The sequence below is a fragment of the Podarcis muralis genome, chromosome 9 (assembly GCF_964188315.1).
Source record: "Podarcis muralis chromosome 9, rPodMur119.hap1.1, whole genome shotgun sequence".
NCBI classification, from domain to species: Eukaryota; Metazoa; Chordata; class Lepidosauria; order Squamata; family Lacertidae; genus Podarcis; species Podarcis muralis.
In genome coordinates, this window is record NC_135663.1 from 77197450 (window position 1) to 77222159 (window position 24710).

Sequence of the window (24710 nt, forward strand, 5' to 3'; positions counted from 1 at the left end):
GCTGTAGGGGCTGACACTTGTCAGATTAAACAATACGGGGCTAGATGCACCAAGGACCTCAAGTTATGTTTAATGCAGGTCTAGCCAAGGAGCCTTTCAACATCTGGAAGAGACCACAGTTCCCATCAGCCAGGCACACTGGTCAGGGGTAGGGAGAGGACCCGGGTCAAACACTTCAGCTGACCAGCAGTTTCATGCATTCTCAGCAGCAGCTGGGCACCCTGAGAGCAAGTGAGAATACAGGGAATGGCCATAGCTCAGTCCCAGCAGCTTCTGCCTGAAGCTCCTGCCAGCCAGCAGTGGGTAGATGGTCCAGGGACTGGATGTGGCCCAAACAACGCAATAGATAGAAGAGGATTTTTTTTATTTTTAATGAAGTATTTACTGTATTTAATGCAACACAAGTTAGTTATGCAATTGAGCCTTTTGCAGAGAGATGGGTGTCCCCAAAGGGGGGGGGGGGTTGGTGGTGCTGCATTAAGTCTTCCTTGCTTTCAGCATTAAAAAGGTATTGCTTTCCAAATCAAATTTTTGTTTTGTGATTATTGCAAGTTGCCTGGGAATGCACGTGCAAAGCTAATGCCCTGTTAATCTTTGGGAATTTCAAAGGATGAAGCAGGTTTTGGCCAATGCAATTTTATTGCAGCAACTGTAGCAAACCCACCTTTCTGCTTGTCCTTCCGACAACTTCTAGAAGCCCAGCACTTTTCAACATTTATTTTATTTAAAAACGTGTGGAATACAGTTACCCACAGGGACATGCTAAAAAACACGGATCAAGAGCCACTCTCAAAATTAAAAGTTTAGTACCAAAGACAACCGATCACAGCAGAAGACGGGAGCCTGAAGCCGCGTCGAGATCGAGGGCGACGGACTTTCTTGCCATCACGCGCGGGGCTGAGCTTGCGTCCAGTCCTCTTCCATTTTTTAACTAAAGGGGCGCGCTTTCCAAAAGGGGACTTCAGCATTTCGCAGCGAGGCTTATTCGGGCCAGAGCTGCTCAGCTTCTGCTGATGCTTCTATCCTCCGTCGGCCAGATGCGAATCGGGGGACGATCCAGGGCTGGCTTCTCCTCTTCCCCGCCCCGCTTTGCAGACGCGCGACCGCGGAGGCGGAGTTCCCACGAGCGCCGCCCCGCCTCGCCTCTGCCGCGGGTCGCCGCGAGGGGGCGCTTCTGCCGGCGCTGCTCTGCCTCCCGCGCCGCCGTTCCGGGAAGCCAGGCGCCCCCGCGGGGTCCCAGAGAGGGCCGGGTTCCGCTCGCCAGCCTCCGGGGGCCGCATGGGGGGGTCGCCGGGATGGCCGGCTGGGCGCCGCCGCAGCTGGAGGACTTCATCCTGACCGAGAGGCTGGGCAGCGGCACCTACGCCACTGTCTTCAAAGCCTACAGGAAGGTAGGGAGGGGAAGGGCCTGGGTTGGGGGGCGGGCGCGATCTCCGGGGGTGGGGGGCGCAAATGCACGAGGTGCAGGGAGTCCCCCCCCCCCCCGCCGGACCCAGAGGCCGCGGCGCGGAGCCTCCACGCCCGGGAGCAGCCTACCTGGAAGCAGCCGCGGCAGGGAGAGGACTTTCCCGGAAGCAGTTTGGCTGTCCGCTGTCGGAGGCAGGACGCAGGGGGGTTGATATTAAAAGGAGACACCCGGAGTCAGGGGTCGGGAGAACCTCTGGCGCTCAGGATGTTGCTGAACTTCGGCTCCCAGCGTCCCTGGCCCTTGGCCGTGCTTGCTGGGGCTGATGGGAGTTGGAGTCCAACAGCAGCAGGAGGGCCGAAGCGTCCCCCATCGCTGCCCTGCGTGGTTTGGGTCCCAGGTGTCACTTGACTGGTAGAGCATAAAACCCCTTCAGCCCCACCCTCAGCAAAAGGTGGATTCTTGTGAGTGCATCCTTCACCCGAGCCTTAATTTTTTGTTTGTTTTTTAAAAAAAGATATTTATTGAGAGTTTTAAAGGTATAACAGAAAATGAAAAATAAACATGAACATACAAAAAATAAATAAAGAAAGAAAACAGTTAAAAACATCCATTAATTTTCGATAACATAACTTTCTTACACTTATTTCCCCGGACCTCCTCATACCTCCCTTCTTTGTATTCCAGTTCAATTTGTTAGTTCAGCAAATCCTTACCATTAAACTTTAACCCATTTGTAAAACCTCTTTTTTCATATCTCTTGAAACATTACAGATGGAAATGCTGGAAACCACTTAGTTTCTATCCAACATCCTTCTAACATTCATTAATTTTACAATATTTCTTTAAATAGTCTTTAAATTTCTTCTAGTCTTCTTTCACCAGATCTTCTCCCTGGTCTCGGATTCTGCCAGTCATTTCTGCCAGTTCCATGTAGTCAATCACCTTCATCTGCCATTCTTCCAGAGTGGGTAGATCTTGTCGGAGCCTTAATTTTTTGGGCGTTGGGGCCACCCTGGAGGTTCCTTGCTTGCAGCACTGGTTTTTGGGTCCAGGGATGGAGTCTGAGTCATCAAATCAGCTTTGAGGGGAAGGGGCAATCATCTCAGCAGTCTTTTAAGTATTTGCTGTGATCCTGTCCTGATCTCAGTTGATATCCCAATTTCTGCCCCAAGATATTCTCCTCTTCTCCAGCCTGTCGCGCTCTCAGCACTCAGATATGGCCCTTCAGGCTTAAGGGCTTCCTCCAGCCCTCAGTGACCCTCCTTAGCCCCCTCCTTAAATGTTTTCACCTGCCTGGAGAGAGCGTCCTTGTAACTCTTGCTCTCTTGGGTAGAGGGTGAAGATCAAGGGAATGTAGAAACTGCCCTGTCACACAAACCTGTGTTGGTTGCTCTGCCTGCTTTGGCCTCTGGCCTTGCCCATCAGTGGCCTGTGGCCTCCAGAAGCCTCTTCAGAAGGGAAGGCGGCCCCTGATGTGGAAAAGACATTCCCTCTCCTGATCTGCCCATCTCCATAGCAACTTCCCTGGACCTCGCAAGACCTTCCCTGAGGTTTCCACCGTCAGGACTGAAGGTGCTTGTGTTTGCTGACGTTCGTTTGCCTGGTGTTGCGTGTTCTTTTCCTGGCTAGAAGGACGTCCGGGAGGTCGTGGCCATCAAGTGCGTCAGCAAGAAGAGCTTGAACAAGGCGTCTGTGGAGAACCTCTTGACAGAAATCGAGATCCTCAAGACCATCCGCCATCCGCACATTGTGGAGCTGAAGGACTTCCAGGTGGGGAGGGGAGACCGGGCTGAGCTGGGGTGTCAGTCAGGAGGACTCTGGAGCCTCCAGCTGGAAAACGGGGGAGCTTTTGTTCCTCGGATGTGTGACCCATCCGATAAGGTGGATGTTGCTGAGATTTATGTACCACTATATCATACAGAAAACAATACCAAAGCAGTTTACAATAATCTCACTATATAAGAAAAACACATTAAAAATATGAAATTGGAGACTGTCAACTAACTATTATGGAAAGATGTATTCTGAATTTCATGCATGAGCCTGGAAGAATAGCAAAGATTTCAGCAGGTGCTTAAAGGCCGAAACAGAAGGCAGTCCTTAGCTTGGTTTAACAACTGAGCTCTGGGAATTGTAGCTCCAAGAGAGGAATAGGGGTCTAACAACGGGGTGCGGGTGGTGCTGTGATCTAAACCACTGAGCCTAGGGCTTGCCAATCAGAAGGTTGGTGGTTCGAATCCCCATGATGGGGTGAGCTCCCGTTGCTCAGTCCCAGCTTCTGCCCACCTAGCAGTTTGAAAGCACGTCAAAGTGCAAGTAGATAAATAGGTACTGCTCTGGCGCGAAGTTAAACGGCGTTTCCATGCACTGTTCTGGTTCTCCACGGCTTAGTCACGCTGGCCACATGACTGTGCCGGCTCCCTCGGCCAATAAAGCGAGATGAGCGCCGCAACCCCAGAGTCGGCCACGACTGGACCTAATGGTCAAGGGTCCCTTTACCTTTACTTTTACCTTTACCTAGTGCCCCTTAAACTACAGTTCCTAGGATTGCAGGGGTGGGGGTGGGAGAGGGAAACCGTGACTGTTTAAAGTGGTAGGATATTGCTTCAAATGCAGAGTGCAAAACTGCCCCAGTGAAGCTAAGTTAGCAAAAGTTATTACCTTTAATACCACCTCCAAAAGTCAATTCCAATTATGATCCTCACACCTGGAAAATAAAAATGCCTCTGCCCTTTGTTTGCATGTGTCTACTATGGGGGTAAACAGAATGTCTCCTGGTGGGGGAGTTCCATGAGCCACAAGAATGCTTGCTTTGTGTCACCTCCTTCCTGAGGATTGCAGTAGACGAGACATGTAGCAAAGGTGATAGATGCTCTGAACAATTAAAGCCATTTATGTGTTAATACTGGTTTGAGGCACCCACTTTGCTGACTCTTGAGATTGACAGTGCAATTCTATTCACACTTACTCAAAAGAAAATTCCAGAGTTTTCAATAGGGCATATTCCCAGGTTGCTGTGCATAGGATTGCACTTAATGGCATCACCCAGCTGCTTCCACATTTGTGTTTGTATTCATAAGGACTAGGAACTTGCAAACAGAGGAATGAACTTGATGGAGATAGAACAGGGTTTGTCTTTCTAGAAGCCTGATAGCGCCTGTCTGCCTTTTAGTGGAACAAGGACTACATCTACCTGATCATGGAATTTTGTGCTGGGGGTGACCTGTCTCGCTTTATCCACGCACGGAGGATCCTGCCGGAAAAGGTGGCTCGCATTTTCCTACAGCAACTGGGTAAGGAATTAAAGGGGAAAGGAAAAGAAGCGGGGGGGGGGGCAGGTGTGGAGCTCATAGGTAGAGTGTACCGTTTGTGCGCAGGAAGTCCCAGGGTTAATTCCTGGCATCTCCACTTTAAAAAATCTCAGCCATGGGGTTTGGATTCAAACTGTGCTCAAAAAACAGACCTATTTCATCTGCAGAACGGCAAAACCATTTGCAAAGAGAAAACATCCATTTGTGGGTGCGGCTCAACCTGTGCCTGCAAACTTTATTTGGTTGGCGAGCCATGTTGCAAAATTCAGAGAAGTGTGGATTTTCAAAGGATCGCCGTTTCCCTATACATCTTGGCTCAAGGTGTGTGAAAGAAGGGAGTTGCATTTTCTCCCCTATCTCTGTGCCAGAGAAAGGAAAGGAAATCTTGGAGGCAGAGGAGTCTGTTTTTTGGGAAGGAGAGGGATGCCTTGACAGTCCCCTGCCACCTGCAACAATCAGTGCCCTCTCCTGTTTGTCCCAACAGCCTGTGCCTTAAAGTTCCTCCATGACAAGAACATTTCCCACTTGGATCTGAAGCCGCAGAACATCCTGCTGAGCTCCTTAGATAAGCCTCACCTCAAACTGGCAGGTTGGTGTGGGGCAGGGCGGGGCAGGGCTTGCCCCCCAGGCTCAGGGGGGCTTCTTTCGGGCTTTCAGGCCAGCAGGCTCAGGCGCTCCTCTCCCCCCACATTATTGTTCTCGTTCATGTGCCAATCTTTTATTTCAACCAGTCAATCCCAATGGCTAGTATTATAGCCACACAGAGGGTCAGAGGTTCCCCGTGCCTGCTCTAGCTATTTCTGTACACCTTTTGGAGATATTTTTAATGTATAGAAATAGTTAGGATAAATCATAATAGATAATGATAAAAAAATTAAAAATACCAAATGCAACAAAGTAGAAAGCAATAGCAATACAGTCACTGATAACTGTACAGTGGTACCTCGGGTTACAGACGCTTCAGGTTACAGACACTTCAGGTTACAGACTCCGCTAACCCAGAAATAGTACCTTGGGTTAAGAGCTTTGCTTCAGGAAGAGAACAGAAATTATGTGGCGGCGGCACGGTGGCAGCAGGAGGCCCCATTAGCTAAAGTGGTGCTTCAGGTTAAGAACAGTTTCAGGTTAAGAACAAACCTCCAGAACGAATTAAGTATTTAACCCGAGGTACCACTGCAATGTACAATGGGCCTGAGTAGGGCTAGCTTTCCTCACTCTGCAGCCAGCTGAAAATCCTAGGGAGATCCACTTTCTTTCACCAGTGTGGGATTTCTGGTTGCCTGTGGATACCAGGCCAATTGATAAATGCAAGGTTACAATGTCATGCCCGATGACAGTTTTTCTGGGGCACCTTCCCTCTACCCCCCATGCCAGATTTCGGATTTGCCCAGCACATGTCCCCAAGGGATGAGAAGCATGTGCTGAGGGGCTCTCCCCTTTACATGGCCCCCGAGATGGTGTGCAACCGGCAATATGACGCCCGTGTGGATTTGTGGTCCGTGGGGGTGATTCTCTACGGTAAGTCCACCCTTCGGTTTTGAGGGGAGGTTGGGGCTTTGTCTTGACTTCCCAGGCGCTGGCTAAGCTCCATGCTGGAGCTGAGAGGCTGCGCAAAATGAATTGGGAGGACTGAATAATAAAATCACAGAATTATGGAGCTGGAAGGGACCCCGAGGGCCATAAAGCGCCAAACCCTCTGCAGTGCAGGAATCACAGAATCCCTGACAGATGACCATCCGACCTCTGCTTTAAAACCTCTAACGGAGATTGAAATACCTATTCTAAAAAACCCACACATTGCATATTCTTACGTTCTGGATAAGGTGTAATGGGAATAAAATGGCAGAAAGTGCTGCGTGTAGCTGTGATCTCCGATGGGCTGGAATTTCGATTGTTCTTTTGAAGTCCAGAGTATACAACGCCCTGCCTGTATCAGGGTTCTTTATTCCCCCTTTGCCAGCATTGAGGGCTAGAAACTTAGCTCATTTTTAAAAGGGAGAGAAGCAAGCGTCTGGTTCTGCCTGCATTTGCTCTTGCCTAATCCTACACCCGCCTCCCTGCCCAGTTTCTGGCTAGGCCCCTTCCTGCCTTCACTGGCCCCAAACGCTTCCAATTTTGTGGATGCTGGTGTCAATAACTGTAAAGCTGACTCTGGTATCCATGGCTACTCACCACAATGGCGATTTTCCCTCTCCTCCTTCGGAGGCTGTCTTGGCTTCTTGTGGCAGTTGATCACTGCTGAGCATTGGGGCTGGGTGGTGGTAATTCAGCCTAGCGGGACGCGGGTGGCGCTGTGGGTAAAAGCCTCAGCGACTAGGGCTTGCCGTTCGAAAGGTCGGCGGTTCGAATCCCCGCGGTGGGGTGCGCTCCCGCCGTTCGATCCCAGCGCCTGCCAACCTAGCAGTTTGAAAGCACCCCCGGGTGCAAGTAGATAAATAGGGACCGCTTACCAGCGGGAAGGTAAACGCCGTTCCGTGTGCTGCGCTGGCTCGCCAGATGCAGCTTGTCATGCTGGCCACGTGACCCGGAAGTGTCTCCGGACAGCGCTGGCCCCCGGCCTATAGAGTGAGATGAGCGCACAACCCTAGAGTCTGGCAAGACTGGCCCGAACGGGCAGGGGTACCTTTACCTTTACCTTTTTAATTCAGCCTAGCATGTGACACACATGTGGCTCCCTGTCTTATTTGGGGATGGGGGCTTATTTCCCTTCTCAGAGGCTGTGTTTGGCCGGCCACCTTTTGCCTCCAAGTCGTTTACTGAGCTGGAGGAGAAGATCCGCAGCAACCAACCCATCGAGGTAAGCTCGTGTCTCCTGGGGCTGTTGTTATTTGTGCAGTCCTGGGGAGGGACTGAAAGGAGGTGGTTCCTTTCCCTGCCCTGCCATCCTGACCCCAACTCCACCACCACCAGCTATTTGAAGATTCCCATCGCAGTTCTTCCAACGTCCTGCCAAGATTGGTCCAACTTGACACACCTGTAGGGTTCAGTTTGCAGGCAGAGATTAATGTAACTTGGTCTGATCATCTCAAAAACGTCATTCAGTGGCTTGGCCTGGTTCAATCCAGACACAGGGCAGTGGCAAGAGGGGGACTGCTGTCAGGCAGAGTGTGGGGGGTTCTGCCTCCCCCTGCCCCTAATTGGTCCTCAGACTTTTTGGGACCACTCCCCCCCCCCTTTGTTCCACAGACTCACCCCCAGTGCCCCCGACCCTATACAAAGCAGAATTCAGAATAGCCGTTTGCATGACCCACTAAGGAACGCAATACAGTGGTGCCTCGCAAGACGAAATTAATCCGTTCCGTGAGTCTCTTCGTCTTGCGGTTTTTTCGTCTTGCGAAGTACGGCTATTAGCGACTGTTAGTGGCTTAGCGGCTATTAGCGGCTTAGCGGCTTTAAGAAAAAGGAAACAAACTTGCAAGAACTCGCAAGATGTTTCGTCTTGCGAAGCAAGCCCATAGGGAAATTCGTCTTGCGGAACGACTCAAAAAACGGAAAACCCTTTCGTCTAGCGAGTTTTTCATCTTGCGAGGCATTCGTCTTGCGGGGCACCACTGTAATACAAGAAAATTCAAAACAGCAATCATTAATTGCACATATATCTAAAATCCAATTAAAACAGTTTAGTTTAATTCAACAAATCTGACAGTCATTTGCACCTCCAGGGTCCCCCTAGGGAATCCCACTGCCTGGATTAGACTGTAAGCTCCTTGGGGCAAGCACCTTCCTTTTCTCCTTTTGAAAATACATGTTATTCTCTCGAGAGCCTCGCAGCTATGAAAGTACCACCGTGTGCCAGAGGGCCCACAATCCTTTGCGTGGCACTCCTGCGCCCATGAAGGGATTGCTTCCCCCGTCCCGTTTCCAGCTCAGCGCTGCCGGTGCCCAGAGGTGAGGTTGGGAGCTTCTCTACCTGTGTCTCAGCCTTCTGCCCTGCCCCCCACAGCTCCCCAGCCGCCCCCGCCTCTCGCTGGAGTGCCGGGACCTCCTCCAGCGCCTGCTGAAGAGGGACCCCCAGCAGCGCCTCTCTTTCCAGGAGTTCTTTGCCCACCCCTTCGTGGACATGGAGCACATGCCCGGCTTGGAGAGCCTGGGCAAAGCGGTAAGAGGGCTAGAGAGAGCCTGCGGAGGTGGGGGTGGATTTGCAGGATGTGGGTCTGGGTTACCAGTAGGGCACTGGAGCTGGTGAGGTGGGGGGCTGCCCTCTCCTCTGTAGACACGAGGGCAGCCATCTGGCGACATAGAGGGGAACCATCTTCTGAATGTGGGCATAGAAATGGGTCCATTTCCCCATCAGCCCAAACATTGCTCCCTGTCTCTCTTTGGGGGCAAGATCTTGCTGAGAATGCTGATTCTCAGAGGCAAGAGTCCCTGAACAAAGAGGAACGCAGCTGTACAATTCCCTCCTCCAGACACTTAACACAGAGGCAGGGGGCCCGAGGGCCACATTGCCTTCTGGGCAGCTTTCCAGGGGCCGCATGCTGGCAGTAGGCAGCAGGTGGGACCCTCGGCTTTGGTTCACACCTGAATTCACCTCTTATTTTACACACCTCTCTATCCAGGCAAGTAAGAGGCGTCAGCTTCAAGTCCAAGGACGCTTTCCAGCCAAGCAGAGGCATGGGGAGAGTGTGGGGCAGGACCAGGGCATGGGGTGGCCTGGAGAGGGCCCTGAGAGCCTGATGGAGAGGCTTGGAGGGCCACATGTGGCCCCCAGGCCTAAGGTTGTCCACCCTCTGCTTGGCCCAAGCTGAGCCTGCGCTTGGTCATTGAACCAATTCCCCTCTTCCATTCCTCCTCTCCCGCTTTTCTCCATCCTGTATCTCTTCCCTTTGCAGTCGTCTCTCGTGACGGAAGCGATAAAGAAGGACCAGGAAGGCGACGCTGCTGCCGCCCTCTCCCTCTACAGCAGGGCCCTGGAGTACTTCGTCCCCGCCTTGCGCTGTGAGTGGCCCAGAGGCTTTTATTGTTCCCCTCTTTGCGAAACTGCCTTGCCCCACAATTGCCGCTCGGCTGCTTAGATTGGCAGAAGCCGCTTTGTTACGGGGGCCACAAAATTCCCATTCCATATTTGTAATAAATTGATCTTTTTATGGTGGCAACTCCTACACTTTGGAACTCACTGCCTTCAGTCTACTCTTTTCGGCACCTGCTAGAAACATTCTTGTTTAGACAAGGCTGCCCGGATGCTTAGAAAGGTGGTGCAAGTAAATCTGGGTTTAGTTTATTGTTGATTTTAATTTTTTGAAAGTTTTAAATTATTGTTGTTAAATGTTCTTATTGGTCATTTTATCACCTTTTTTGTAAACTCCTTTGAGTTTTTTTGTTTTGTTTTGTTTTTTACAATCAAGCGGTACAGTGGTACCTCTGATTACATACTTAATTCGTTCCGGAGGTCCGTTCTTAACCTGAAACTGTTCTTAACCTGAAGCACCACTTTAATGTAATGGGGCCTCCTGCTGCTGCCGCGCTGCCGGAGCACGATTTCTGTTCTCATCCTGAAGCAAAGTTCTTAACCCGAGGTAATATTTCTGGGTTAGTGGAGTTTGTAACCTGAAGCGTATGTAACCCGAGGTACCACTGTATATACATTTTATGAAATAAATTAAATGAGAACAGCATATCTGTTTTCATATCCGGAGCTGCGTGTGTTGCCTGTCCCAAAGTCCACTTCTAAGAGGGGCAAGTTCTTGCCCACAGCAGGTTGCATTCCTGGCCCTGCCTTCCTCTTCTTCTGTCTTTGGTAGTCAAGCAGTTTGCATCACAGTCCTCCATCCGTCTTAATCCTGTTAGGACTTAAAATGAAATGATTTCAAAGGGGAAGAAGGGGGAAGACAGGTGTGGTCTTATGCCCCATCCTTGACCATTTCCATGGGGCAGGACCCATGACAGGGGATCGTGGCTCAATTGGCAGTGGGTCCATCACCTGGTGAGACTGAAGGCAGCTGCCCCACAGTGCAAGGGCTTCGTGGATCGCAGGGGAGATGGGCACATGCCCAAGGGCAAGGGGCTGACCCGGCTGGCTAGCCAGAAGTGGGCTGTCTCCAGGAATTCCCTGTAGGAGAGCACATGTCCAGAGTGTTGAGGCGTTCCCAAAGCAAAGGAAGGATTAGACTCTGATAATGAAAATACACACAGAGGCTTGAACCAGCAAGGCTCTGGGAGGAGTGCGTATAATAAGAATTCCTGCCCACCCTCCTGCCCAGGTCGTTTTATTCACAAAAGAACTTTTTACACAGTGTTCATAAGAACCAAACTTGAGCATGCATAGTAGCCCAGAGTAAATAAAATAGGAAGCGAAGAGGAATGCTTTCAGGAAGGTCATAAACAGGAGCAAACAGTATTTACCATCTCCTTGTGAACTCTATTCCTGGCCCTAAGATTAACAAAACTAACAATAGCTGCATCAAAGAAACTGCCTACTATCTTTTATGGCTCAGGATGCCCGATGAAGTAACTGGCGACTGGGCTGTGTATGTGATTTGTCAAGCAGAGAGAAATGGACAGTAGAGAAATGGCCAGAGATGCAGAGGGTTGTGGGATTTGATCAGAAATTATTGTCAATGAATCAAACCCAGTCAACGCCATGCTTTCATGGCAGACACAATGGCTTGGTGCATATTTTATAATTCCTCATAGTAATCCCATCTGATCCCCACACTCTGGACATGTATACTCCTACAATTCCCCTGCCCAGGATCTTTGCAAGGCCTCTGAAACATGGGGGAGTCTTTCCATCTCTGAGTCTGGGAGGAGGGACTCTGCTCTGAGCAGGAGGCGACGGCGGTGGGGGCTTCTGCTTGCTCTGCCTACTCCAACCCCCTCCAGACACGGAGGCTGGTTGATGTCCGTCCGTCTCCCTGATGCAGCTCGGAGCTGACGGTGGAAGACAGGGAGTTGTACTGGGACAGTTTCCCATTTTCTTCGCTCACTCCATGGACTTTCCCCTTCTCCCTAACCTGCCTCTGTCTTGCCACCCTCAGACGAAGTCGATGTCCGCAGGAAGGAGGCGATCCGATCCAAGGTCAGTTGACGGTCCTCCTTTTCAGCCAGTGGAAAAGCTGTGAATTGGGGCACCCTTGGGCTGAACTGTAAATATTGGGTGGGTGCATGAGGTCATAGGGTTCAGCCAATGAGGGAGCAGAGCAGTGGCGGCTGGTGCTCATTGGGCAGAAGGCTGGGCGGTCAACGGTAGGCGGAGCCCATGACAGGTAGAGATTTGTTCTCATTTTGACCGACTTAGCCCAAGGGCTGCTCAGAAGAGCCGGAATTTAGTCTGTTGCCTTGGAATCCATGTCAAGGCCCAGGCTTGCAGGCCTTCCTGAGATGTCACACCACCAGAACGTAAGCAGAGCCCTTATGCTGGATCCGGCCAGCGGCCCATCTAGTCCAGCATCCTCTTCTTGTGGTGGCCTGCCAGAAGCCCCCAAGCTGAACCTGAGTGTGCTGGTCCCAGGGGGTCACCGTGCGGCATGGTCCGAGTCTAGTCCAAGGTCGAGGGTGCGGTATGGAGGCTGCCCGTCAAAGCTGTAGCTGGGCCCAAGGCAAGGAGTCAGGTGTGGTCAGGAACTCTGGCAGAAGAGCAGGACAGGGTGCAGGCAGGAACAGGTTACCAACAATGTTGCTCCCGCAACCTGGGACTGGGCTGGCTGGCTTTTATCTGCCCCCAGGCATAGGGCAGCCCCGATCCACAGGTGATTCTCCTCTCCTGGCCTGGAGACGAGCACTCCTCCTGCGAGAACTTAGTTCCCTCCGCCTCTCTGCCCTGAGCCTCTGCAGCTCAGGAGAGGCTGGAGGGTTACTGGACCCAGAGGCAACCTCACCTTCCCCTGATGGGGCAGAGAGTGGAGCACCTGCAGGCAATGGGTCCTCGATCACCTCCGGAGCCAGAGCGGATTCAGCTGGTGTCTGCTCCTGAGGATCCGGCACAGGTGAGGGCCCTTCAGGCTCAAGCCCCAGCCCCGGCTCAGCTGGTCCTGGAGGCAGGGACTCCTGTGCAGGCTGGGATTCCTCAGGTTCAGCCTCTGAATCCGATTCTCAGGCCATCACACTGAGCCCAGCAGCACCTCTCCCTACTTGTGGCTCCCAGCAACTGGCTCCCAAGAGCAGGCTGCCTTGGGCAGTGAAGGTAGAAGATAACCTTTGTGGCTGGGAGCCGCAGGGCTGGTGCCACAAACAAGAAGGCCCTGCCAATGCCTGCTTTTCTCTTGCACCTCTGAGAATGAAATTTCATGACGGTGTCGTGTTGTTTCCTTGTGCTTAGGTGAGCGAATACATTTCCCGAGCAGAGCAGCTCAAAGCACTGGTTGCTTCCAGCAACAAGGCCCTCCTTCAGCAGGGCTGCCCTGCCAGGGACATCTTGAAAGGTAATTTCCAGAGCAGAGGGCCGAGTGGGGCATGGGGGGGCGTCTTGTTTTTGAGAACAGCAGCCTAGAGCACTCTGCACTTTGCAACATGTTTTTGTTAGGAAATAGGAGTCAAACCAAAAGGCCCGATAGCTCCTTCCCTTCAGGAATATATGAATATATGAAAAAATATGGTTCCGGAACTGGAATATTAATAGATAATGTGTAAAACGTGCAGGGGTAAGCAAGGAAATAATAAAAGAATCAGCTGAACAATGATTAAATTATAACAACACGACAAGACGGAAGAAGAAGAAAAAAAGAGATCACACATGGGTGAAGGGGAACGGGGGGGGTATAGGGGAATTTGAAATTTATAATATAAAAGCTTTAATATAAAATTTCTAACTGCGTTGTATTTGTTTACAGCAAAGAGAAGTTTAGAGTAATTAGCTATATTTTAATTTAGTTAATTATGTAATAGGTTTATGTTAGAAAATGAATATGGATGTTGAATTTGATGTTTGTAATTTTTCTTTTTTGGAAATAAAAAATTAATGTCAAAAAATAAAAAAAGGCCTGATAGCTCAATGGCAAGTCAGTGCCTGAAATCCTGGAGAGTCATTGCTGCTGGTCAGTAGGTAATACTGAACTGGATGGAGCAATGGTCAGACTCCGCATAAGGCAGCTTCCTGGTTCCTAAAATGTTGCACTGCAGAGTGTTCCTGTTCCCGATCCTCAGCCTTGTCCTCCAGTCTGTTCTTCCTGCAGCCAAGTTGTCTCTCCTCCACCCCAAGTCAATATTTTGTGTCCACTGAACGTATTCGGTTCCTGCTGGGCTGTTAATGGGGTTTCCTTTTCCCAAAGGTTTATTTTATATACTCCTGCAGGAATCTGAGGATTCGCACCAGCCTGCCGGTTCCCCCTCCTTGGCACAGCTGCTGTTGTTTCAGCTGATGAGAACTGGCAGTGAAAAAATTGAGGTCGCTATCGGTAGGTATCAGGTGCAGGGAATATTTGACCCTGCATATGTTGCTGAGCTGCAACTCCCGTCAGCTGCAGCCAGGCAAGCCAACGGCCAGGGATGATTATAGAGTTGTAGTTCAACAACATCTGGAAGGCCAAAGGTTCCCTTACCTGCTACATGTGACGATAATGCCCCACGTGTGCATCACATGTAAAAAGAAGAAGAGCAAAGTCCCTCCCCCCCGTGGAGCTTGCAGTTTAAAATTTGGCATGGGGAAGAGAACCAAAGTTGTGGGGAGCGAGATGGAGGCGAGGTTAAGCGGAAATAAGTAGTAAATTCAGCAGTAGGTAGCTGGGCTTCCTTGCTAAGGCAAGGAAGAGGCATATGTTTCTAGACTCCAACTCCCATCATCCCTTATCATTGTTCATGCTGGCGGGGCTGATGGGAGTTGGGGAGGGCGTACTTCCCCCATTCCTGTGCTCTCTTCTCTGAAAGTTTTATGGGCTACTAGTGTTAACGGAAAAATCCGAGGGCTCCCTTGGACAAAAACAAAGACACCAACCAGGATAACTTGGAGCAAAACAGCAGCCTGTAGGCTTGGCCTTTATTGAACTGTTGCAACAGGGTGCTCCCCTCACTTGCAGGAGAGAGGAAAGACCCAGAAAAATGGTGTGCAAGGCCTTATAAAGACTTTTGAAATTGCCACCCTGTAGATCAAGACCACCCCCAGAAACATCATACATACATCACAGAAAGGAGGGGTTGAGGGATGAGTTGTGGTGGTGACCTGAGTGTCCTGTCACCTGGCTGGTTCCCCTTTTCCCCCTCCCCATGAGTACTTTCCAGGCGACAGAGGGGAGTTTGCAGTTTCCTAACCCCAGAGGGAAGAGCTGATCATTGTCCTTTGTTCCAGTCCGTGCTGAATCCACTCCTATATGCAAGTTCTTTGTGATCTTGATGGTCTTCTGTCTAGGACCATCAGGGTTGGCATAGCAACTGGGCAGGGCTCCTGTGGATGTGCTGGTATGCTCAAGAGATGATGGCTGCCCTGTATCAAACCTTCCCCATTTTGTAGTCCTTCTTTCATGGAGTAAAATAAAAGTGGAACAGTGGAAATCCGATGTATGGTTGATTTTCTATGAATTTATAACAGAAGCATAGCGTATGTAGTGTGTGCGTGTGAGTGTGTGTGAAGTTTGTACAAACTGAATGATTGGGGGGGTGGGGTTCTTGCGACACTAGGGAATGCTGTCCAAAGTCAGTCTGTGAATGCCTTTTGTCTTTACAAATATGCTGTAGTAGCAGAGCCCCACCTATGCTATAGCCATCGGGAATTTCCTTTCCAAGGAAAACCAGCATATTTTGCTGCAGTTTCTAACACCCTTTCCAGTCTCTTAACTGCATGTGCTCATTGCGTTGTTTGCTTACCTCCTCTTCTTGCACTCTCACTTGCAGGCACTTCCAATCCTGGTCTCATCCTTCCTGTAGGACACACAGCTGCTGGTCTCATTTTACAGATGGGCAAGTTGAGGCAACCTGTGGCTTAACCATGTTGCCAACTACTTAGAGATTTTCTTTGAAATATGAAGTAGTATAGCAAACCAGGACCACACCAGTGAACAGGCACCTGGACTGGAACCTCTTCCTGTTAGGTTTTTTACTTGCAGGCAGCTGTGTTTGAGGGGCTGTTGTGACTTGCAGAAGTTTCAAAAGTGCTGCCCTCTCCTCTGCTTGCAGCCCAAAGTGGTACAGCCCGCTCCATCCTCACAGGACTCGTACCACCTTGCTTTGTCGCATCTGGATACTGATTGGCCTTGCATATGCTGGGTCACACCCCTTATAATTTAAATTTTTTTTTTCTGCAGAGATGTCCAGGGATAAGCCTCGCCTCTACGCTGCTCTGGAGGTGGCGTCGGCCGCTGTTGCTAAGGTCAGTCACCAGAGGGGAGCAGAGAGTTGCTGATTTGCCAGTGGGAGGGCCATTGACTCCCGACCTCTGTCCTGAAATGAAAACTGGAGTCTATCATTGCATTGCCTCCCCTGTCCCTGGAGGCAAGGGAGTGTACCTGTCCTTGGGGAGGGGCGGCATGGAGGAGAGGGCTATTGATGGCTGCTGCCTCCACGGTCAGAGGCAGCGATGCTTATGAGTCTCAGTGGCTGGAACCCACAGGAGGAGAGAGGGCTGCTCTTGCGCATGATTACTGCTTGCGCATTTCCCACAGACATCTGGCTGACCATGGCGAGAGCAGGGTGCTGGAATAGATGGGCCCCCACTGGCCTGATCCAGTTCTTGCATTACGTTCGTTAGGGGGAAGGCGGCTGTTTGCTCCTTTTTGAGCCCTGAGCCCTGACGGAGCTGCTCTGTGTTTCTCTTCCAGGAGGAGGAGGGCAAAGATGACTGCGAAACCCTTGATCTCTACCAGCAGAGCCTGGGGGAGCTGCTGCTCATGTTAGCTGGTAAGGGGGGGGGGCAGCTTGTGGTGGGTGGGGGCTTAATGGGGGGTGTAATACAGGTAGCAAGGGACGCAGGTGGTGCTGTGGGTTAAACCACAGAGCCTAGGACTTGCCGATCAGAAGGTCAGCGGTTCGAATCCCTGTGATGGGGTGAGCTCCCATTGCTCGGTCCCTGCTCCTGCCAACCTAGCAGTTCAAAAGCACGTCAAAGTGCAAGTAGATAAATAGGTACCGCTCCGGCGGGAAGGTAAACAGTGTTTCTGTGTGCTGCTCTGGTTCGCCAGAAGCGGCTTAGTCATGCTGGCCACATGACCCGGAAGCTGTACACCGGCTCCCTCAGCCAGTAAAGCGAGATGAGCGCCGCAACCCCAGAGTCGGCCACGACTGGACCTAATGGTCAGGGGTCCCTTTACCTTTAATACAGGTAGCAAAAAGAACCCTGCTCTAGTAAAAGCCCTTTCCTTTAAATAAGGATTCCGTTCCCCAAAGCCTGCAGCAAAAAAACTATGTTCACCTGCTGGCGGGAGGACATCAAGGAGGGAGCCAGTCCGGCTCCTCTAGGGAGGGAGTTCCAACGTTGTCTGGGAGCAGGGACCACCGAGAAGGCCCTTTCCCACGTCCCCACCAAGCGTGCTGGGGGATGACGACGAGAGAAGGGCCTCTGCGTGAGATCTCTGGGTGAGGCTACATGTGGGAGAAGACAGTCCTTCAGAGAGCCTGGGCCTAAGCCAGAGAGGGCTGTGTAAGGTCTCCTGTCTAACCCCACCTTCCAGGATTGATTGATTGATTGATTGATTGATTGATTGCACTTCTCTGCCACTTCCCATTCAGTCAAATCCTAAAGTAGCTTACCACGTACAACGTAAGTCTTAAAGACTTAACAAATCATCAGCAAAGCAACTACAATCCATAAAACACCATGAGCAAAAACATGCTAAAGATCACAGTTACAGCATAAATCATATTATATGGTTTTCTTTCCTTCCTGCCTCCAGCTGAGCCAGTGGGAAGGAGACGGGAGTTGCTGCATGCAGAGGTCTGTATCCACCTGGAGCTGTGCTTGGTCCCTTTGCTGCTGCTGTTATTTAGAAGTGCGGGGGGGGGGGGGGAGCCCTGCAGGATGCATTTGGGGAGCCAGGGTGCCCAGCAGGGGGCACTAAAGGGCGCAGGCGGCAGAATGGACGTGGCTCAGCTGTTGTGGACCTGCAGTAAAATGTTGCAGCGTGGGACACTCCCAGTCCAAGATTCTAGCCGCTGCATTCTACCCCCTGCAAACTTCAGTCAGCAATCTGTCACTTCTGAGCCCCCTGTTGAGCTTTTTTGGGGTTCCCCACCATCAGGGCGTTTTTGCCCCACTTTTGTACTTCTGCAAGCCTTGGGCAAGCCTGCTGCCACAGCTCCTTGCGATTAGTGCCAATTTGGCTATACAAATGATTGGCACTCACAGCGTGGACGTTGGAAATAGAGGGAATTGTCATATGTACGGTGCCCCACCTTTTCTTCCGTGGGATTCGAGGTGCCGTGCAGGAGGGTTCCCATGTGGTTTGCCATCCTGCGTGACCTTTGAACTGTGGCTCCTCCTTCTTCTTTCCTCCTAATCTGACCGAGTGAATGACGGTTTGCAGATCCAGACACTGATGGGCCGAGCGGAATACCTGAAAGAGCAGATCAAGGTACAGGAGGGCACTTTGCGTTCTGTGGGGGCTGCAGTGAGGGCACGCCTGGGCATCACGGGGCAGGTAGAGGAGGCTTGGATGGGGCAGGGCATGGAAAAATAGATTTGGGTGGTTTATTATTTCATAAGATTTATACACTGCTTAATTGATTAAAAAAACAACAACACAAACCCAGCCTCAAAGCAAAGATAATGTTTTCTGAAGATTGGCTGTGTCATTGTAGGCTCTTAAGTGCCATAGAGTTGGAAGCCCCGCCCCCCCCCCCCCGCCCCCCAGGCCCAACCTTCTGCAATGCCGGAATCTCAAGTAAAGCATCCTTTGCAGAATCCGTGCTGTGGGAGCGAGGTGGCCTTTGGGCCTCCGTTCCTGCCTGGCATGTGCTTGGTCCCTGGGCTCACTTCCCAGAGAATCTCATTGCCTTTGGAAGAAGGGTCTCCTTGGACCCCCCCCTCTTGGCCTGGCACAGGGGGAGGGGGGTTGTGGGGCCCTCCAGGCAACACCAGACTCCCACAACCCCTGACATTCGCCTTGTTAGCTGGTGGGAGTTGGGTGTCCCCAGAGGGCCACCTGCGCCCTACCTGTCCACCATCTGGAGATCCCGTTCCGGAGCCCATTCCTTTGCGTGTTCAGAGGCAGCAGGCCATTGGCTGACAGCTCTGGAAGGAGGAAGGAGGCAGGGATTAGGAGCAGGAAAGCACTGTTGCCTTCACATCCTTCTTCAGAGAGCCAGTGTGGTGTAGTGGTTAAGAGCGGTGGACTTGTAATCTGGTGAACCGGGTTCGATTCCCCGCTCCTCCACCTGCAGCTGCTAGGTGACCTTGGGCCAGTCACACTTCTCTGAAGTCTCTCAGCCCCACTCACCTCACAGAGTGTTTGTTGTGGGGGAGGAAGGGAAAGGAGAATGTTAGCCGCTTTGAGACTCCTTAGGGTAGTGATAAAGCGGGATATCAAATCCAAACTCTTCTTCAAGAACATGCAGGTCCTTTTGAAATACTTTAAATAAATAAAATCTTGCCGGCTTCCTGGCTCATTGGGCCGGCTGCTGCATGGGGCAGAATAGTGGCCCCCGTGGACTTTGGGGTCTCACCCAGCAGGATTCTTATTCTAGCCCTGCTGTCTAAGTGGAGCTTCCATATGCAGAAGCAGCTACCTCTGAATGTTAGTTGCTCTCTCTGTGTCTGTATGGTACTCCAGTGGGGGAGAGCTGTTGCCTTCCTGTTCTCCTCACGGACATCCCAGAGGCCCCGATGGAAACACGATCCTGGTCTTAGATGGGCCCTTGCTCTGATCCGGCCAGGCTCCTCTTGCGCCCTCATGGAGATCAGAGGAAACAACCCGCCTCCCTCTCTTCCTTCTCCTTTTCCTCCAGATGAAGGAGTCGCAGTGGGAAGCGGAAGCCATTGGCAAGGAGGGGATGCTGGACTCTGTGAGAAGCTGTGAGTGCCTGTTCTCTTCCTTACCAAGTCTTGGCTGGGTGCTGTTGGCGTTCTTTATTCGCAGACTCATAGAAGTGTGGGTCCCCCAAGGGGCATCTAGTCCAACCCCTTGCAGTGCAGGAATCTTTCACTCAACATGGGGCTCAAATCCCTGACCCTGGGTTTAGAAGTCTCATGCTTTACTGACTGAGCTCTTCCTCAGAGTTATCATAAAATTCTTGCCTCCCAAAGCATTTTGCAGCAGATGTTTATACTTGAAAAACAGAAAGTGACCATCCCTGGCTACGAACCCTGACGGCTTTGTTCTGCCTCCTGCTGGCTACCTTTTACCTCCACGCCCAGAGGCAGGAAACGCTTCTGAATCCTAATTGTTGGAAACTGCAGGAGAGGAAAGTTGCGCTTGTGCTCAGATCCTGCTCGTGGGCTCCCCACAGGAATCTGGCTGACCCCTGTGAGAGCAGGATGCTGGGCTCGGTGACGGGACACGGGCCAGATCCAGCTGCAGGGCTCGTCTTGCATTCTTTAATGGAGGACAAATTTTCATTTTCCTATAGCTGTTCCCGAAAGCAAGCCAGAACGAAGGCTCAGTAAAGGCCAGGCATCCTCTCACCTCCCTGGGAGATTTGTGCAAGCAAATCAGGGAGAATGCTGGACGGAGCAGGCCTGGCGCCCGCTGGGACTTTCTGGGCAAAAGGCAGGGAGGCAGCCAGAGATCATGAGAGGTGGAGCTGGCTAATTCTAGCCTTGAGTCTACAAGGGGCAGCACTCATAGAGTTGTAGCATTGTAGTTGTAGCATCACAAGTGAAACAGCCTGGACAGCAGGCCACTGAGACTAAGGAGGAGGCTGACCGGCCTGGCCACCTACCTGGGCTAGTTGGAAAGTAAGAAAAGAGGCAGGTGTGGGCTGACCGAGAGTGGCGAGGCAGTGTGCCCTTCGCCCAAATGGCCTCCGCTGAGCAGGTAACCTGGGGGAGCCCTGAGAGACACAGAGCTGCAATCCTGCAGGCCAGCCCAGTCTCCCCACTTCCGGGTTCTGGCCCTGCCTGCCACCTGGTGCCTGCGACCACCGACGCCTGCCCCCCCAAGCGTATCTGCAGGCCGGTTTCGAAAAACCAAGTTTCCCCATCCCTGCTGCAGGTCTTCTGAGGTGAACAGCTTGCACATGCGCACGTGTGCTCTTTTGAGTGGAAGGGAATGGGGTCAAGCGCCTCGTGCAGGTGTGCAAACGATACTTTTATTTTGCTTAACGTCTCAGTTGAGGGTTGAGTCTGCAGACTTCATAAGATGAAAGCGAGGGTTGCCCAGCTCCCGCTCCCCCCCCCCCAGTAAGCAGGACTAATTGCTCCATTGCAGGGGGGCTGTGTGTGTGGAGAGGGAGAGTAGGGTGGGCGGTGGTGGGGGGGAGGTGTACATGTGTTACTATATAGACAAAAACTATAGGAATGGCAGAGCCCCCATTTCAGTGCTCTGCTGTGCTAAGTGGAGTGGAACAAAATCCTCATGGGGGGGGGTCAGACACAGCAGGGCTGTCTGTGAGGTTTCGGGGGGGGGGGGAGGTGGCCACATAGTTCCTCCTTCCCAGGGAGGAAGGAGATATTTGTGTCCGTCTCCTTCCAGTTTGGGAGGGGTCTGCAAGACGCCCCTCCCCTTTTGAGCTTGGCTGGTTAATTGGAATTAACTGTCCTGTTGGTCCTCTCCCCCCACACTTTTTTTCCGGGAGCTGGGCCTCAGGAGCATTGGTCTTCCCCAGGGGAGGAAGAGGCAAAGAGACCTTTTCTTTTCCCTGCCAAATGGCCTGGAAACCATAAAGCCTGGGAGCAGGGGCCATGTCTGTCCACCCAGGCATTTGCATGCTTATTGAATTGGGGGGGGGGGAGTCCTCACTCTGTTTTGCCCAGGGCAGTGGGGGGTGGGGGGCAGGCAGGTGTCCAGAAGGACCCAGAGAGACAATCCTTTGAAGTGGGGGGAGGAGTAGAGGGAAAATGCTTTCCCCAGGAGCAGCCACCATGCTGGGCAAGCGGCAGTAGTGGAGATTTGCGTTTTTATTATTTTTATCAAAGCAAAATGCATTTTAGTTTTGGGGTGGGGGCAGAAACACTCAGGCTCACGTTTGACACGGAAATCTCCCCAGAGGCTCAGAGGGCGCGGTTTATGATGATGATGGGGGTGGTTTATCGTTTTAATCCTTCATCTTTGCTTGCCGTAAGCTCCTGAGCCTGGGAGAAGTCAAATGAGGTAGAGGGGGGTCCCAGCAGGTGGCAGGACCTTCATCTGGCCAGAGTCCCGGCCTGAGCTTGTGAATGGGCTTCCTGGGCTTCGTTGTGTCCCCTCGCCAAGTGGCTGCGCGTCAGTTTCACAAAAACACACACGCACACACCCCAGGCTGACTTCTCTGGTTCATTGCCTAATCCAACAAGGCGCAACAGTTAATCACATACAGTGATGCCTCGCAAGACGGAATTAATTTGTTCCTCGAGTTTTGTCGTCTTGCGATTTTTTCGTCTTGCGAAGCACGGTTTCGGAAAAGTTTTGGAAAAGCTTCAAAAATCACCAAAGCTCAAAAACCTCAAAAAAGGCTACCACACCGTGTGCTATGAGTTGCTCCTCGAAGTCAAGTCGCAGCTGTATTAACGGTGTTAAGAAAAGGGAAACAAACTTGCAAGACGTTTCCGTCTTGTGAAGCAAGCCTATAGGGAAAATCGTCTTGCAAAGCAGCTCAAAAAACAAAAAACCCTTTCGTCTTGCGAGGTACCACTGTAAAGACATTTGCATCCTGCATCGCAGGGGGTTGGACTAAATGACTCTTGGTGTCCCTTCCACCTCTGCCATTGCTACTTTCCTCTTCTTCTACAGCAGCCTTCCCTGTCTATTTGTTTTTAGTTTGGTCACCATGGGAAGTATTCAGTGCCAGTCCTACTCAGAGTGGACTCACCGAAGTTAATGAGGAGGGCTAACTTAGGACCATTGATTTCAGTGGGTCAACACTGAGAAGGGGGACGCGGGTGGTGCTGTGGGTTAAACCACAGAGCCTAGGACTTGCCAATCAGAAGGTCAGCGGTTCGAATCCCTGCGACAGGGTGAGCTCCCCTTGCTTGGTCCCTGCTCCTGCCAACCTAGCAGTTCGAAAGCACATCAAAGTGCAAGGAGATAAATAGGTACCGCTCTGGCAGGAAGGTAAACGGCGTCTCTGTGCGCTGTTCTGGTTCGCCGGAAGCGGCTTAGTCATGCTGGCCACATGACCCGGAAGCTGTACACTGGCTCCCTCAGCCAGTAAAGCAAGATGAGCGCCACAACCCCAGCGTCATCAGCAACTGGACCTAATGGTCAGGGGTCCCTTTACCTTTACACTGAGCAGGGCTTACAGTCCCATTGATTTCTTGTCTGAGGTGGTGGTGGTAGCTAGCTAATACAGACCTACAAGGGAAGCCTGCTTCAAAATATTGTTGTGTCAAGTGCTTATGGTGAGAGTCAGCCATGCCCTTGTGCATGACACTCCGTTCCGTACCCATTCCTCCCTCAGTGTTCCCATCTTCTGTGAGTTGCAGCCAGGCTCCGCCAGATGTGCTGTGTTTCAAGGAGGGAATAAAGGAAGGAGGAGGAGAAAAAACCTTGCAGGAAAGCAAGTATGTCAGGGAGATCCATTTGGCCCTGAGCAGAGCAGCTTTCCACGTACAGAGCTGTTCTTGAAATAACGATTCATCACTTATTAAACTAATGATCATAAAATAATAGTTAAAATTTTGCCTCAAATTTTACTGCCCACTTCTTGAGCAACAGCGGGGAGCCTCAGGCCCAGGAGTTGGATGTGGCCCTCCAAGCCTCCCCGCCTGGCCCTCAGGAACTCTCCCAAGCCACAGCCTCCCTGGCCCTGCTTTGCACCTAGCTAGAATGTGCCCCTGAACTCAGAGCCCCTTCCTTCTCTGGGGAAACTTGCATTAACTGCTGGGGCTGCTTTCCCCCCTGGCTCCGCCCACCACTGACAGGCGGCCTGTGAAAGGTTGCCCAGAAGGGAGTGTGGCCCTTGAGCTAAAGGAGAGTCCCCTGAGATTGCTGCGTCGGATTTGAAATTAGGGATTTTCGTTTTCAAACAGAGATGTGAATTTATTTGGATGCTAAGTCAGCCTCTTTGTGTTTTCTCTTCTGCAGCCTGTACCTTGCAGTAGTTGCCTGGTTGGTGCCCAATGGATTCAGCCCATGAACAACAGACAGTCCTCTTGCCTGGACACAGTTTATGCATTGAAGATTCACGGTGGCTGTTGGCATGGAATTGGGTTTGGGTTTTGAACACACACACACACTCACGGAGGGAGCATTCTTTGTTAAGTGCGAGGTTATTTAAACGGTCATTGCTTGTATAGTGTAATTAATTTATATACTGCAAATTGTAATTTTGTTGAGCAGCGTTAAGTCTAAGCGGAGGCTCCTCTAAGCGTTTTAATGTACAGGAATTAAGCTCAGGGCAACCACATGCCCCTCTCAGGAGATGCGAAGCATGGAATCAAGAGGGGGGGCTTTTGAGGGTCCGATTGTATGGGGAGGGTCTTTGCTATAAGTATTGGGGTTTTAGGTTCTCTGGTAGGGGGAAGAGCAGAGCTCACACTGAGCACTTTACTGTCTTCACCTATAAACTGCTTTCTACTTCATGCCCTTGAGAGAGATGTGCTTATTCCACCAATTTTGTTAAGCGCAGGTCATGGGAGGGGAGGGACTTGTTCTGTTCAGAGAAAGAGCTTGATTAGACTTTTTCCCCCAAGAGGAAGGAAAACTGCTGTGGTTACATTATCCACTAACTGGGACGTCCCACAGTGTTTTATTGCTGGTGGGGAGAGAGGGAGGCGGCTTGCAGAAGAAACTGAGCATAGAAAGCTGCCTTCATGTAGTCAGAAAATGAGCCTGTCTAGCTTAGTATTGTCTGCACTGACCGGCAGCTGCCGCCCAGTATTCCAGGTGGTGGAGTGGGGTGTGTGTGTGTGTGTGTCACTCCGCCCTCCCTGGAGATGAACCCAGGACCACCTACACGCAGAACGCCTGCTCAGCTGTGAGGCCCTTTCCCCACACGGGGGCAGCGGGGAGAGACGGAAAGGCCTTTGTTTTGGCTTGGCTGGGCCACAAAGGCTG

At 51.5% G+C, this 24710-nt stretch overlaps 1 protein-coding gene across 1 annotated transcript; it reads left to right on the plus strand.

Annotated features, from left to right (window-relative positions):
• The first annotated feature begins 1169 nt into the window (after positions 1 to 1169).
• Positions 1170 to 24235, plus strand: ULK3 (unc-51 like kinase 3). The gene is made up of 16 exons (XM_077934464.1): positions 1170 to 1391; positions 3038 to 3178; positions 4581 to 4701; positions 5204 to 5308; positions 6094 to 6237; positions 7434 to 7516; positions 8663 to 8818; positions 9552 to 9657; positions 11697 to 11737; positions 12977 to 13079; positions 15891 to 15955; positions 16404 to 16482; positions 17475 to 17515; positions 18105 to 18152; positions 19525 to 19591; positions 23739 to 24235. The coding sequence occupies exons 1-16, from the start codon at positions 1296 to 1298 to the stop codon at positions 23753 to 23755; spliced, it is 1413 nt and encodes a 470-aa protein (XP_077790590.1). The 5' UTR covers positions 1170 to 1295; the 3' UTR covers positions 23756 to 24235.
• The last annotated feature ends 475 nt before the right edge of the window (positions 24236 to 24710 follow it).